This window comes from Aedes aegypti, chromosome 3, assembly GCF_002204515.2.
Source record: "Aedes aegypti strain LVP_AGWG chromosome 3, AaegL5.0 Primary Assembly, whole genome shotgun sequence".
Classification (NCBI taxonomy): Eukaryota; Metazoa; Arthropoda; class Insecta; order Diptera; family Culicidae; genus Aedes; species Aedes aegypti.
Genome location: NC_035109.1, coordinates 143,065,688 through 143,080,901, shown reverse-complemented (window position 1 = coordinate 143,080,901; position 15,214 = coordinate 143,065,688). Strand labels below are relative to the sequence as shown.

The 15,214-nt window shown below is 38.0% G+C and overlaps 1 protein-coding gene across 2 annotated transcripts in view; it reads right to left on the bottom strand.

The window, feature by feature from the left end:
• The window catches only part of LOC5568501 (Golgi apparatus protein 1), a 30,384-nt gene extending 15,447 nt beyond the window's left edge, over positions 1–14,937 (bottom strand). The window contains exons 1-3 of one of the 2 annotated variants that reach the window (XM_021853639.1): positions 14,261–14,937; positions 7,798–8,923; positions 227–1,091 (exon numbers count right to left, since the gene is read on the bottom strand). In XM_021853639.1, coding sequence (XP_021709331.1) covers positions 227–1,091; positions 7,798–8,923; positions 14,261–14,564 — 2,295 coding nt within the window. In that variant the 5' untranslated portion in view covers positions 14,565–14,937. The remainder of the gene's footprint in view (positions 1–226; positions 1,092–7,797; positions 8,924–14,260) is intronic. The other variant, XM_001652269.2, reaches the window with a different exon arrangement.
• Between the last annotated feature and the right edge of the window lie 277 nt (positions 14,938–15,214).

Sequence of the window (15,214 nt, the reverse complement as noted above, 5' to 3'; positions counted from 1 at the left end):
CCTTCTGCCTATGAAACAGAAGCGATAGCCATTAGACCACTAATCCAGTCATTCTGCAAATATTCAAGAAGTTATACAAAAAAAAAATCTGGAATAGTTCCTCAAGACATATTACAGGCATTGCTAGATAAATAAAATCAAAAACAATGAGCCACAAACCACCCTTGGAGCAATGAATCAACACATAATCTCGAAATAATGAATCAAAAGGACAAATCACACTTGCATTGTTCCTATTCACCTGACCGGATCCGTGCGGAATGTTGAAACAGAACGAGTTGATCTCCTCCCGGCAGGCGGCCTTCAGTTTCGGATCGAAGTCGATGTTCTCACGTTGCTGGTAGAGCTGGGCCCGCACCTGCTGTCGGCACTCCTTCGGAATCGAGTGCTTCGCCCCCTTGATGGTGTCGTTGCGCATCACTTCGCTCAGGCAGGCCACCACGTCGTATTTGGTGTTGCTCTGCGGACAGAACCGGGCCACGTACGGCCGGCAGGCTTCCTTGAATTTGTACGTGAAGTGGTAGTTCTTCAGCGTGATGATCTGGAAGTGCTCAATCGCAGCACGGCACTTGACGTCGTTTCGCATGTCCGCATCGTTTTTGTACGAGATGAGACACTCCATCATGTCGCCTTCGTCCTTGCCGGTTTTCAAAATTTCCGAGCAGTGGCGATGCATGGCGTCGCCACAAACGGTCATTATCACCGGGTTCAGCTCGATATGTGCGGCTTCCTCCTCGGTGAAACTGCTGACCGCGTCTTTGCACTTTTGCTGTAGCTTTTCAAGGTTCTCTTGCAAGCAGAGCATTTCTTCGCCTTTGCCAGTCTTATCGAAACAGAAGTAAGCCAGATCGTCAATACATTCGTCTTCCACCTCGGGGATCAGATCCACCGAACGAGCTCGCTGACGCATAACGCGTTTGACCTCGTGGAAGCACTCCGGCTTGAGTTGCATCTCTTTTTCTGGGTGATAGGCGTACCGGTGCAGGCAAGGAAGGATCAACGGTCCCCGTTCCGGGTCCATTTGACCCGTTTCCAAGTCGGCCCAGGTTTTCTTCGCCTTGCAGAACCGGATGGCGTCGTCTTTGCAGTTCCTGTAATGATACGGATAATGAGACTCATTGGTGGAATAACATCTTAATGCTTTCAGGACTATTTAACTCATTTCTTCTACATTTGGTTGTATAGAATCAAAGATGAATGATACATACTTAAATTATTTTACGGATTCCTGTAAAATCTCAACAGCTGAACAGTTCGGTGAAATAAATTAACGGAGTACCGTAAAATGGGGCGAATAGAAACACTTTCCAACATGTTTGAATGTGTACAACTTAAACCGTGTGGATAAAATCCAATTTTATTAGTCTTAAATATGGGTCGCGTCTTCCTTTGCTAAGACCCCAATCGCTGTTAAAAAATAAAAATTATATCGTACAAAGATTTATGAAAATGTTGCATGTTTCTATTCACCCCGCAATGGGGCGAATAGAAACATTGTTCAGTAAATATCAATACTTTTTTTTATTTAAATGGGAAAATAAACACATGTTTGACTGCATCTTGAAGAAATATCAACATGTATTTACTTAGTGAAGAAAATAAATAATTTTTTTGAAACCAAGTTCAATTTTAGATCATTTTTGAAATCAGCCAAAATGGCGGATGTTTCAAGCTATCAAAAAAGATTGAGATTTCAATATTTTCTTCTTAAATTTTTAATGAGAAATGTAGCAAAATTTTCAATTTGAAAATAGTCTAGCGATACTCTGTTGTTATTGAACTAATGAAAGAAATATATTTCAGTAGGTTTCTAAAGTTTATCATTGCATAATAGTCGCATTTTTAACTAAAGGTCGCTTTGTTTCTATTCGCCCCACTTTTTCTATTCGCCCCGTTTTACGGTACGGTAAATTTTTACAGTATTCCGTTAAAAATCACCGGAATCCGTTAAATTTCGACGGAATTACGGTGTTTTATTTCACCGAACTGTTCAGCTGTTGAGATTACGGTGAAATTCACCGTAAGAGCTTAGTGTGTAGATATTGATATAGGGGAAGGCGGGGCAGTATGGTCATACGGGGTAAAATGGGCCACCTTTTATTTGAGCTTAAAACACAGATTTTGATCTCAATAACCTTAGGACCTTATAAAGTATGCTTCAATTAGTCACCACCGTGAAAACTAGGCAAAAAACTGATTTGGAACTTGATATATCGATAAAAATCTGAAATGTTGATGCTACTACGAAAATCTTATAAGATTTTGGATGTAAAAATAAGCTTTGCATAAAGTTTTGTTTACTGACTTCAATTTTTTCACAGCAGTTCGTTCTTCCATTATTCATAGGCATTATGTGTACAAAATTGTATAGATTCTAAAATAAATTTTCAATAAAATATAATTTATATGAAACATCTAGGAACGGGGCAATATGGTCATAGCCGGTCAAAGCTATCTTATTACAAAAATAGATAACCAAAAATGGCATGTAATTTTAGCAGTTTAATTGCAATATTGTTATCGCACGTGATTTTAATTAAAACTAGAATTTTTAACTGGTTAAACTTATTTGAACGACTATGTTTGAAAACTGAAGCTCTTAGAACCATGATTTATTGAACTGTCAGCAAAACATATTATTTCACGATTCAAATCAGACTTCAACCCAGTTTTTGTACTAAACTCTATCATACATTATTGTCTTCTTCTAAATTAAGCCTTGCAAATGGTTTTTCAATTAAAATAATAAGATTTAGTATGGTGGCTCATATTGCCCCGTAGGGGGGACCATTTCGCCCCGTATAGTGTAGAGTCACACACAAAATAGTGTTTTTCAAAAATGTTCCCAAAAAAAATCTAAGTAATCTTTTTACCAAAATACAACTGTGGTATGAAAGGAGATGCTTCAAACTACAAATGAAGTTTATGGATCGATTAAATTGTATTGTTTTTCTATGCTTTTTCAAGAACTTTTGCTTAGGTGGACCATACTGCCCCTATTGACCCTACAGGTCTTAATCAGAGGCGTCGCGTCCACATGTGCAACATGTGCACTGCACAGGTGGCAACTCGTTCATCATAACCACCTACAATATGTACTGCTTTTGAAGTACAAATCAATAATTCTCTTGATAAAATTAAATTCAGCCCATTTCGTTATGTCTATTATTGATAGCTTGCAACGCAATTTTCATCTAGCAAAATATCTGTTGATAATTTTTTGCTATGCAAATTAAATGCAAAAGCTATTTGGTGCGACGCGCGATCTGTGACCAAATTATCTCTTCGCGCTCAGCGCGATGCATGCTACGCAACACTTTGTTCCAAGCTACACTTCGCTGCTGTGACGATGAAGACCAACGCGTGCACTCTCATTGGAAAACGCGCTGTCTTGCATCGTACACGCAATTCTTTATATGTGGTAGAAAGCTTTTTGTACTACAAATGCGAGTGTGTAAGTAGCCAAAGCGTCAACTCTGGCCGGTGCACATTTTTGCTACATTACCAATTGCCCATTGCACGGTGACGTCATCAGAAAATTGCTCTCTTTCCCTCCTTCGGGAAATCTGAAAACAACGGTGCCAGTACCTGTCAAAGTTGACAGGTACTGGCACCATTGTTTTCAAGTTTTGTTGAAGAGCAAAAGAGAGAGAATTTCACCGTGAAATGCCTAATTGGATCAGTGCGAGCGTGCGGACAGTGATGCCACATACACAGATTCATCTGTAATTACACAGATTTTTTCCTGTTTTTGCCTACAGAATATATCTGTAATCACAGATCACAGATTTTTTAGATAAAAAAGATTTTTAAGATTTCAGGATATTTCACGAGTTTATGACACAGTTTTGGAGGATATAAGACAGAAATGTCATTACTCTGTTTAGTTTTCTCACAAACTAAAGTATTTTGATTTTTTAGAAACAATTATGCATCTTTAACTGGCTTTTATAAGTTCAAATTAAAAATTGTTGACATGCCAAGTAAATCCATGAAACCTTCACAAGGTTGTTTTTAACCTAAAAAAATTAAACATTGGATTTTAGTGCGACACAGATTTTTACCAAGATTTTTAAAGGTTGACTTAAGATAAAAAAGATTTTTTCAGCCGAAAATACAGATGAGAGTCGGAAAAAATGTGGCAACACTGCGTGCGGATGGGAGAGTTAAGAGCGAAATCAATCTACGGAAGATTATTTTGCTTGCTCTCTTTTGACCTTGGCGCCTTCAGCATCCCCACGCTTGTGGTGTGTAGGCATAGGCAGATGGATTTTTCAGGCGGCTGACGGACGGTAGGAAGTTTCTTCAAGTTTGGCACTCGCGCTGCTGTTTTTGTACAATACTGGTTAAAAATCTCGCTTTTAACAAACAGCGCAAGTACCCCCTTGCAATAGTCAGTTAGATGAAAACCAGAAAATAAACTCAAGAGTGGTCGTTTTTTTCGTCGTCGTCAGCATCTTGACGCTTGTGGTGTGTAACGCTCAACGCTCCGTCATCGCAATCATCGTCATTATCGAAACTTCAAAAGCAGTTTTTCTGTTCAAAACTAGAAATTATTCGATAAAAATGTGTTCACGAAAAATCTGCTTTTGAAAATTCCGGAATCAATCAATTTGTTAACTGAGAACTTTCTTTGCCAAATTTGAACTGCACAGGTTGATAATTGGGTCTACCACAAAAGGCCGAATCACAGAAGGCCGAAAACACAAAAGGCCGAAACATACAAAAGGCCGAATTACAGAAGGCCGAATCAAAGAAGGCCGAATCACATTAGGCCGAATCACAGAAGGCCGAATCACAAAAGGCCGAATCACAAAAGGCCGAATTACAGAAGGCTGAATCACAGAAGGCCGAATCACAAAAAGACGAATCATGGAAGGCCGAAATTTTAAAACAAATTTTAGTGTGAGCCACAAACATTCAGCACACTTTTCTACAATATTATGAGCATTTTTACAGTAGGGTAAGGCGGGACAAGATGTACAAGTAACATTACTAGCTTAATAACAGTTTGTCCAGCTAAAATATGGTTAGTGGTTTTTTGGGTTTGTCAGCTGGTCTATTCTTAGTTTACACACCCAAAAAAAATTCTATAATTGGAGCTGTTGTATTTTGTACAACATAAGTGTAGAAACCTTGCAAAAACTGGAAGGTTATACAGTGATTTTGGCAACATGCCAAAAAATTCATGTTGCCTAAATTGAACCGTTCCAAAATTTAACGGTTGTTTTTATTATACCTTTTATCACCGTAACAGTAATTAAATTTACCTATTTTGAATATGTTAAGCCTTAAGAAGACCCACAGAAACATTGAGATTGACAAGATTTGTGATTGTGACTGATAATGTCGCCATTGTGTGATTGTGACTGATGATGTCGCCAAATTGAAGCCGAGTCAGAATCGAACGGGCATTGTACGATGAAAAGTATTCTTAGTAAACTTAGTACTCTCATGATCACTCAAACACTTGTTATACCCTATCTCAGCAATCATTCTCCTGCTTGTTTCGTAAAAGATTATGTTGGCATTATCCCGGGCAAACGCTTGCTGTCCGAACTCGCTGTCGCTCGTCGGACCTAAAAATGGAAAAACATCCTCTGTTTGCATTATACCGGGCAAACGCCTGGAGTTGCTGTTTGCGTGACACCGAATAGATGCTATACACACTCTTCGGATATCAGAAACTTCGGCGCCTCAGTCCCTTTATCCTCAATGCGGCCTCGCCGCATGTAAATTTTGCGCTGTTTACTGACATGACTGCATTTAACAAAGCATGGACTTGTTCTTTTTATATCCAAGCTTTATTCTTTAGGTTTGTAACTTTTACTCGGCCTTCTGTGATTCGGCCTTGTGTGATTCGGCCTTTTGTAATTCGGCCTTTTGTGATAATCCCTGATAATTAGACCACGCGACGCCTCTGGTCTTAATGGATCAGATATCCAAAACATATGAAACGTGTTTGGTCTTAGGTAGGGGTTGAATTCAGAGAAAATTGAGAGAATCTCTCCCTTATCGCTCTCTGTAACCATCATAAGGCGCAACACATCATGAGAGTCTTTTTATCAGCTACTACAACAGCTCTGATTAAACCCATCTAAACAAGCTCCAAACTTGGGAGCAGTATGGCTATAGGATGTTCGGGGATTGTGTATAAAACCAGTAAAGTAAAACACCCTATCTTCAATGGTAAATAAGCGTGAAAAATAAGTTTTATCATCGCTCATTTCTTTCTCATCGCTCTCTCTTTTGCAGCTGCTATTCGTCAAATTTATTACAACTTGCGATTCATTGCCGATCATGGACCGATACAGATGCGATGTTTTTCTTCGCTTGCTTTGATCGTGCTTCGAAATCAATTGAGAATGATTTCTACAATGTCTGACTATGCCATAGTTATTAGTATTAGATTGACATTGAGATAAATCGAGTTTATATCAATTTAGCACAATTTTTTTGGGAAATATTATAAGGGTACACTTTATTACTTATTAGCGTTGCATAATCAATCACTCTGGATAGCATTGAATTTTATTCTATCCGAATAATGAATGCCGTATAATTGGTACACTTTCATGACGCATGCCAAGAACGATATCGCTTTAATTGGTACAGTGGACGATTCATTTTTTTTTAGGTGTACGAATTTCGATCCCGCACGTTATAAAGATAACGATTTTTGAATCCATTTTTAGACGCTTTAAGTCAATATAACTGTTTGGCTCATCTGTTTCACCGGTTTGGTTCTCCAGATCCGTGCTCTTGAAAATTTTAACTTTGGTTTTGATTCATCTCCAACTTAAAGGTTCCGTAAACGACTTGAATGTGAAATTATAAGTTAGGAAACAAGAGCTTTCGTGAGGATTAATTTTTATATTTAGACTATTTATAAGACAATCCAACAAGGCATTTCACTAAGGATATTGCTAAGAGTGTTTGATTGAATCCCTTATGAGATTATGAACAAGTATTACACTGCCCTTACTATTATGGGTCACCTAGTCACGACTATTAGTCACTCTATTCTACTTGTAATTTAAATGCAAATGACTCATAATAGTGGATGACCCATGATAGTGTAACCACTGTACTACTGTATGCTTTTTTTTCATGATGTTGCCTAGGAATTTCATCAGCAATGTATTCAGGAATTAGTCAAATTTTCGTTCAGATTTTGTTCCGAAGGTATCTTTAGGAGATCATTTAGTACTTTTTTTTTACCGCGGAAATGACTCCAGAGATTCCTCCAGAAATTTCTCGGAAGATATTTTTCGAAAATTTCTTAAGGAAGATCTAAATTTTCCGAAGATTTATCCATTGATTCTGTCTTCGTTTTCCCTAGGGTTGCAGCTATTTTTTTTTGTTTAGAACATTTCAAAGAATGTTACCAGTATTTTTTCCAGGAATTTCTTAGGACTAACTCCCAAAATTAATTCCAAAGGAATCCTTTGAGAAATTTCCAAATTAATTTGGCAAATCTTTATTTATCTTTCAGTGAAGTCTCCAGCGTTTCAACGATTTCCAATCCGGGAGGTTTTTTTGAAGGAAATCTCTGATGGTACTCTTGAACACTATGCTTGAAAAAAATATAAATCAAATCCCTGGATAATATCCTGCAGGATTGAATTTCTTGAAAAATAAGATGAATTTGTTTGCACCTTTGTTTTTATCTCGAACTTTTTTTTTTGCGAAAGGTCTCCCAGGAATCTGTGGTAATCAAAAGATGCAGTGTTTTGCATTTTGATAGGCGTCGAAAACGACCCAAAGTCCTTACTATGTTTTAGTAATGCGTCTTACCTGTAAAGCTGCGGATCCAGCTTGAAATCCCTGGCTACAAAGTACTGAATCTCCAGCAGCGCCGTCTCACACTCCTGATTCATAAAGTTCGTGCCAATTTTCTCCATCAGGCAGGACATGACCCGCGCATCGCCGCCTTCCGTATCGGAGCAGGCCACATCAACCACCGGCTTACAGGCTTTCCTCAGAACCGGATCCACACGCCAATCTTCCCCAACGTCAGCCACTTTGACCAATGTTTCCAGTGCCCTCTGGCATACTTCCGTAACGCGACGTTCCTTCTTCTTCTTCGGCCGGGCGTGTTCCATCAGACAATGGATAGTTTTACCCCCCGCATCCAGATTGCTGCAGAACTTATCAATATCGTCCGCACAGCCGGTCAAAATCTCCGGCGAAAGTTTGTAGTCTTCCATCAGCATCCTTCGGTGATCGTTAATCTCCGCAACGCAATCCTGACTCAACTTGGTATTGTTCTTCTGGATCGCTTCCAAACAGAGCAGAATTTGCGCCAATCGGACATCCTTGTCGTCGGAAACGCCCCTCCGACAATGATGCAGCTTGATGTCCTCCTTGCACGCCCTGGTCAGTCCCTTGCTGACCTTGTAATCGTGGGCAATTAGTTTCTCTCTCCTCATCAGCTGCTTCTGACAATGTTCGGTCATCGTTACGTCGTTCCGGTTCTTCATCAGACACCGCAGAACCATTTGCGACCCCGGGGGAATCGACGGGCAGAAACGGATCGCATCAACGGCACATGATAGGAACAGCTGTCGATCCAACTTCACATCATCGGATTGAATTTCCGACACGTGTAGGATGCCTTTCTTACAGTCGCCATTCAATCGGTCCAGCTGATTCTGCAGGCAAGATATGGTCTCTCCTTGCGAGACTTTGCGATTATCGTTGCTTATTCTTCCACAACTCAAAGTCTCGATATCTCTGGTGCAATCCTTCAGGAACGGACCAATTAAACGGTAGTCGGAAAAGGCCACATATTCCAACCGTTGAATGAACTCCCGGCAGCCGTTGCCTTTGACGAGATCGCGATGGTCAATCACGCATGCCAGATACTGACCCGGATCGTGCTGAGCGGTGCAAGGGAACTTGTCGTAATGTTTGGGACAACCTGCGGAAAAAAGAAAGAAAAACAATTCAATTTTAAACAGAAATCTTGCCAGGTGTTTCTTAATATCTTGCTCGCTTGATTAACAATTAAAAAGCTAATTTTGTCCTACCCAAGCTGCCGCAGATAGATGCCTATGCTAATGTCCAAGCGAGCACTCATAATTTCTTCACTAACGAAAAATCCCTAAAGTGTACATATTTCTGATAACATGTCTGCTTCTGATTTCATTGATGTTCAAACCCTCATCTATGACTGAAGCTGTACAAGTTAGCGTGCAATTTGTAAGTATTAATTGATTACCCAAGTAACCAAAAGCATTAAAGTATTACCGTATTTTAACACTTCAGTCGTCGCGCTGTTGTATTTTGTACGACATTGCTGAAAAAACCTCGCTTTCCATGACGAGACGGTTCGGTGAAACACCATCTTCAAGTTCTGTGCCCAGTTACTAGGATTCTACAATCATACGTTTGAAAAGTCTGCAAGCGAAAACTGATAATTTCATGGCACTCGAATTTTTAATTTTCATTCTTTTTCCCCCAAAATCGCGATCCGGGAAGGCTATGTGTGTTCATCAATGCTGTTTTGTATGTTCACAACTTTTCGACTTTTTTTTATTTATTTGCTCCCATCAGCGAATTGCGATAAATTGACTTAATATCAATTTAACACAACATTTCTGCGAAATGTTATAGGCAATCACTTCATTGCTTATTAGCGTTGCATTATCAATATGAACAAATTTGCTCTGTGTAATTTAGAGTAAATTTCCGAACAATGGCGTAGTTCAAGAAAGTTGGCTTTCTAAGAACGCCTTCGGAATCATGCGTTAGCCGTGGACCATGGCTGGTTCCTGGAGAAATTCTTGATCTGGTGAAACTCATGTTGAATCCAAAGAGAGATCTTATAAACAATATTTCATTGTTTTCCTTCGAAGCTGGCTAAAATTTTTGACATAAATTCAAAATTGCATCTTCCAAGCAATCTATCAAAGATTTGGCTAAGAATCTCGCCAAGAACTTAACAAAAACGCTATTCATTAATCATTACAAAAAATGTGTTTGGAATTACTGAAATAATTTGTAGTAAATCTGCAGAAATCTATTGGAATTCAAAGTACAAGAGACCGAATCTCGAGTAAGTTTATGAACGGTAAGTTTCCTCTCTCATTCGAATACATTATCGGAACGACTTTTTCGAAGGGTTCTGGCTATTTACCCGAACATTACACAGACAAGGTTCAACAAGAATCAGTATCATCTTAGAAATCTGCCATTCGTAATTCTTAGGGCCGATTTCTTCACCATGGTTTAAGCGGTAAACCACGCTTACCTATATAGTTAAACTAGGTTCAAGGCCTAAGCGGTGGTGAAGAAATTGGCCCTTAATTAATCTGTTCAGGATATCATTAGATTTCCCAAGAAGTTTGACTCAGGTTTTCGACAACGTCTACAACAAACTGATATTGTACTAAGAATTTCAAGCAAAATCAGGAAGCTTCTTTTCTAGAATCCACTGAAAAAACTTGGTAGCAATGTACTCATAACCCTTTCAGTGATGTTTCAGATAGAACTTATAAGAAACTGGTTAGCGGTCAGATTTAAGATCCCAGCTAAGATTTTATCAAAAATTTTCTTCAAATCCAAATGGAAATCTAACAAATAAATTTACCAAGAATCTTGCCAGGAATCCGTAAGAACCCTTCTGGAAGTGTAGCAAGGATCTTAATTGTAAACTGTCTTTCTAACAACTCACCAAAAGTTAGTCATGATGCGATGTTCGAGTTGTCAGACAATCGTGCACCTCAAATAGTCTACTTATCGGTCCAATAAAGTAGCTATTGATAAACTTCAAATCACTATTGATTAAGAATCTACGATTCCGACGAATTTAAGAAAATGCTGACAACTTTTGTTCCAGCACATTTCATTTAAAGCATTTCTTGCCATACAATTTGAAAAATTTGTCTTCAAAATATCCTTTGCCTTGCGTTGATTTGATCAATAAATTAGGGAGTAGGAAAATGCACACTCCTCATTTCCTAATCCAGCATTGCTTTGATTTGCTCCTCACGAAATGATAAATACTGCTCCAATGATCTAGAAAAATATCAAATATTCCCGGCAATAGGGTAATTTGCCCATTATTGCGGTATTCCCTATTATTGCGGTATTAGAATTAAACCCTCATTATTAATCGAAAACTCTATGTTCTATGGATATTATTGATGATAATGAAAGCTTATAGTATTTCCAAGCTGTACCAGGTAAATGCTTTGAAAATTAAACGATCTTAATTGTTGGAAAAACAGTTTTAAATGATGCATCAAGAAAAGCCTATATTTTATCCTGTCCCTCTATCTACGGACGGGTTTTCATAAGCGTGAATTGTTAAGTATAGAACCAATTCAATTATATGCAGCTGGTATATCAGTTAAGTATGGATGTAGTTACATGATAGATATTGAATTTTAAATGAATGTTCTATATTTTTGAGAAAAAACATATACCGCAATAATAGGACAATGAAAATAGCTTGTTGCCTATTTTTGCGGTATCTGTAAATCACATTCAAAAATTCAATATTTCAATAGTCATTTTGAACATAATTGCTGGAAACATCAATTATATTATTGGGATACTATTTTGTGACATAATTTTATGTCATACATACATTTATTTAGTCAAACAAAAGATTTATCTTTATGTTTACCCTGTAGTTGCTCTTATTTACAAATATATTGCAATTAAACACAATGTTTTACCGAAAAATTACGTAAACTGATTTAAAATGTTCCGACTTTCAATCAGTTTACGTGATTTTGCAAAAAAAAAAGCGTTGAAAAACTAAGGTACAAGATGATCGCAAGGATGAAATCTTTTAAAATTGCATTGGTTTGGTGAAAACTAGTGAAAACTATTTTTAATAGCACCAACAGTCAAAAAATTCATTTCTTATATAGCGAATAGTGGTCTCAGATGGAAGAACATTGTTTATTTACATTAACATTATCTAGATTCGACGGAAGAGGAGACGAAACCGGCAGAAAATCATTTGATTCTGTTGATTTGTTTTCGAATCGTGACATAAAGTAATGAATTAGTTTTCTTTATAGATATGCTCAAAGTCACACAAACTGACAGTACCGTGCAGTGTCATTAACATGGAGAGAGCATGATTTCAATGCTAGAACATTGTGTGACATTGAATGTATACTGAATGTAATAAAATCTATGATTTTTGGTATACCGCAATAATAGGACGGCACTACCGCAATAATAGGACGAAATACCGCAATAATAGGACATAGGAAGTGCTTCAGATTTATGTTGATAAAATGTATGTTTGATTCCAAAATTTACTTTTTTACTTCACTACACTCCAGAAAAAGGATAGTTTTAACACTTCACATTGCAAAATACTACAATATTCATGATTTGGATACTGAAATACGATTTAAATTTCAACACCGTGCTTAAATCCTCCATAATAGGACGGATACCCTAGTTCACTTTTTACGTGCGACATGTTCACCTAAAACTACCATCATACGACACGTATCGAATCTTAGACCCAAACTCCCTCAACATCGCTTGAATTATTATATAAGTAAGATTCAGATTCTGCTACTAAGATCACGATTTTGTTGAGTCTAATCCAGTTTATTGTAAGATCACAGGGTGAGGTCGACTAAATCCTTCCCTTTGAGCCCCTACCCACTTCATTTAGATTATTCAATCATGAAATTCTCCCTTCTAGGCCCCATCCTGAAGGAAAACGGGGTTATCACAGATACTCGGTCGAAAAAGTAAAATCTTTGTATGGAATTATTATATGGACATCAGCAAATTTTCGCAGCATTCTAATACTGAATTGAGCACTTTAAATCATGTGGTGCAATATCCGAATGGCTGTCATATTATAATCCAAATCAGCTGAAATTATTTGCATGAATGATGCAATACTTTAGATCAAATGATCATAGGAGCATTGAAATGCGAGGATTCAAATTCATAATTTGGAAATGAAAATTTTCAAGGCATGCTTTTTTAATCTCTCTTGCGCAATGATGGTTTCGGAAGCGATTTCAAAGCATTGCAGACAGTCGGGTGCGGGAAGTAGTTATAGAAATCTTCCGGACTCTCTGATTAATGTTGAAGCAATCAGAAAAAATAATTTTGAACAGAGATTTGAGTGTCTCCTGCATTTTGATAGATTTTAATTCTTTGGTACTTGAAGTTTATGTTTCAAATTCCTAGAAGAATCTGTGAAATAATGTTAAAACAAGTGTGAAAAACATGATGTTTATAGACATTTCTGAAGAAACACAAGTAATCTCCAAAAACTGATTAGAAGAATGTCAGAAAGCAATAATTTCTCCAGAGATGCCTCCACTGATTTCTTAAGAATTCCCCTAGAATTGCCCTTCAGTTTTTCCAAGACATCGACCATGAATTTCTTTAATGATAACTTTTGAAATAACTCCAGAGATTCCTTCTATGATTCCTTCATTAGGTCTAGCAGAATTTTTTTGTTAAATTTCCCAAGGAAATTCCAAAAGAAATCAAGGTTTTTTTTTAGGGAATTCTTGAAAAAGAAATACAGTAATTATAGCCAAAACAATATCTATAGTATAAATCCCTAACTTCCGAAGTAGTATTGGAGGTTTGTCTACATGAATTGTAATTGCAATTATTAAAAATAATAAAATGAATCCCTAAAAAAATCCTGCGGCATTTTCTGGAGGCATTCCTTGAAAAACATAGAACAGAATCCCTGAAGAATCTTGTGTGATTGGAATGATTGTCTTTGCTGATGTAAAACATCAAATGGTATTATGAAAAACCAATGGAAATTTTACTTGAAAAATTACTCGAGAATTGTTTGGAAGAACAGCATGAGTAATTCATGGATGGAATGTTGGAGAAATTTCTGGAGGGACTCAATGATGAATCACTCAATCACACGAATTTATTGCGCAATTCCCGGAAGAATTCCTTACAGATTTTCAGGCATACACCTGGAAATATTTTGGTGCAATTCCTGAGATAACTCGTATAAGAATTCACGAAGTAGTTCATAAAGAAATTGAAAAATCGGCAAATCAATTCCTTGAGGAATATCTGCATTTTTTTTTTAGAATTCCTATTTTAATCTTTGGAAGATTTGCTAGACTGCTACAGTGTTTAACTTCAGAAACCTTCCATGAAAAATAGACATTGTTTAGACTTGAATTAAAATAGAGACCAAGTCTATGAAAGCCGACCTGCTACCAGCCCTGAATCTGGCATCCCTGTCGCAATCCCAAACAAAAACCCCACCCCCACATTTATTTACCTCTCTGTACCAATCGCTGGATGTTCTTATCGTCCATCAAGGTCAGCGTGTGGCTCCAGATTAGATGCTGGCAATCATCCGACAGGGAGTCCACCTGTTCCTGGGACAGATTCTGCACACATTCCAGCGCCTTCAAATCCTCCATCCCTTTGGCAGCGTTCGGACAGAGTTCCCTCAAACGGGGACAACCCGGCTCCTCCAGCAGCTTCACCATCTGTGGACCACCGGAATTGACGACATCTTGGGCACTCGCCGTCAGGAAGATCGCCGCAATCAGAATAATCCCAAGCAACGCATCTTCCATGTTTTCGCCCTTACTGTTGCTTCTGCTTGTTCTTTTCTCACACTTTCCTACGCCGTAAAACTCGCGACTTTTCCGCACTGTTTCGCGATAAAACGCCCGAAATTCGACCGGCAGCCGGTAAATCACACGCGAAACATTACGAGCAACGGGTTTTCAAACAGATTTCCAGAACGAGATAGCGGTAAATCTAGGCCAATTTCTCCCAGAACAGGAAATTGTAAGCCAAGTTAAATGCGCGAGCAATCGGACCGCACGAGCAAACTGGGCGTAGCAAGAGATGGGGGCTCTCAGTAGAGCAGATGCTTTCCGCTTCTTGCATGCAAGTTCGAACCATGCATATTTCGAAAAGCTTATTGCAATCTCATATTCTTCAAGTCAGGCTTGGGTTTTTGATTAATGGTCTAGATAAATTAAACATAAAAAGTTATTTTAAATAAATAAATCGAATAACAGAATTTTTGCCGTACCGTGTGTATCTAATAAAATTATTGAAAAAGTCAATGAGATTTGCGCACGTCCTGTGAAGCATGGCTGCTTCAAGGACATTCTCAAGTAGATTCCTGCATACTCACTTTTTCCATTTTGGCTTGGGTTGTCAATCAATAGTAAAAATAATAAGGATTTTCCATATGTACCGTGTGTATCTGATA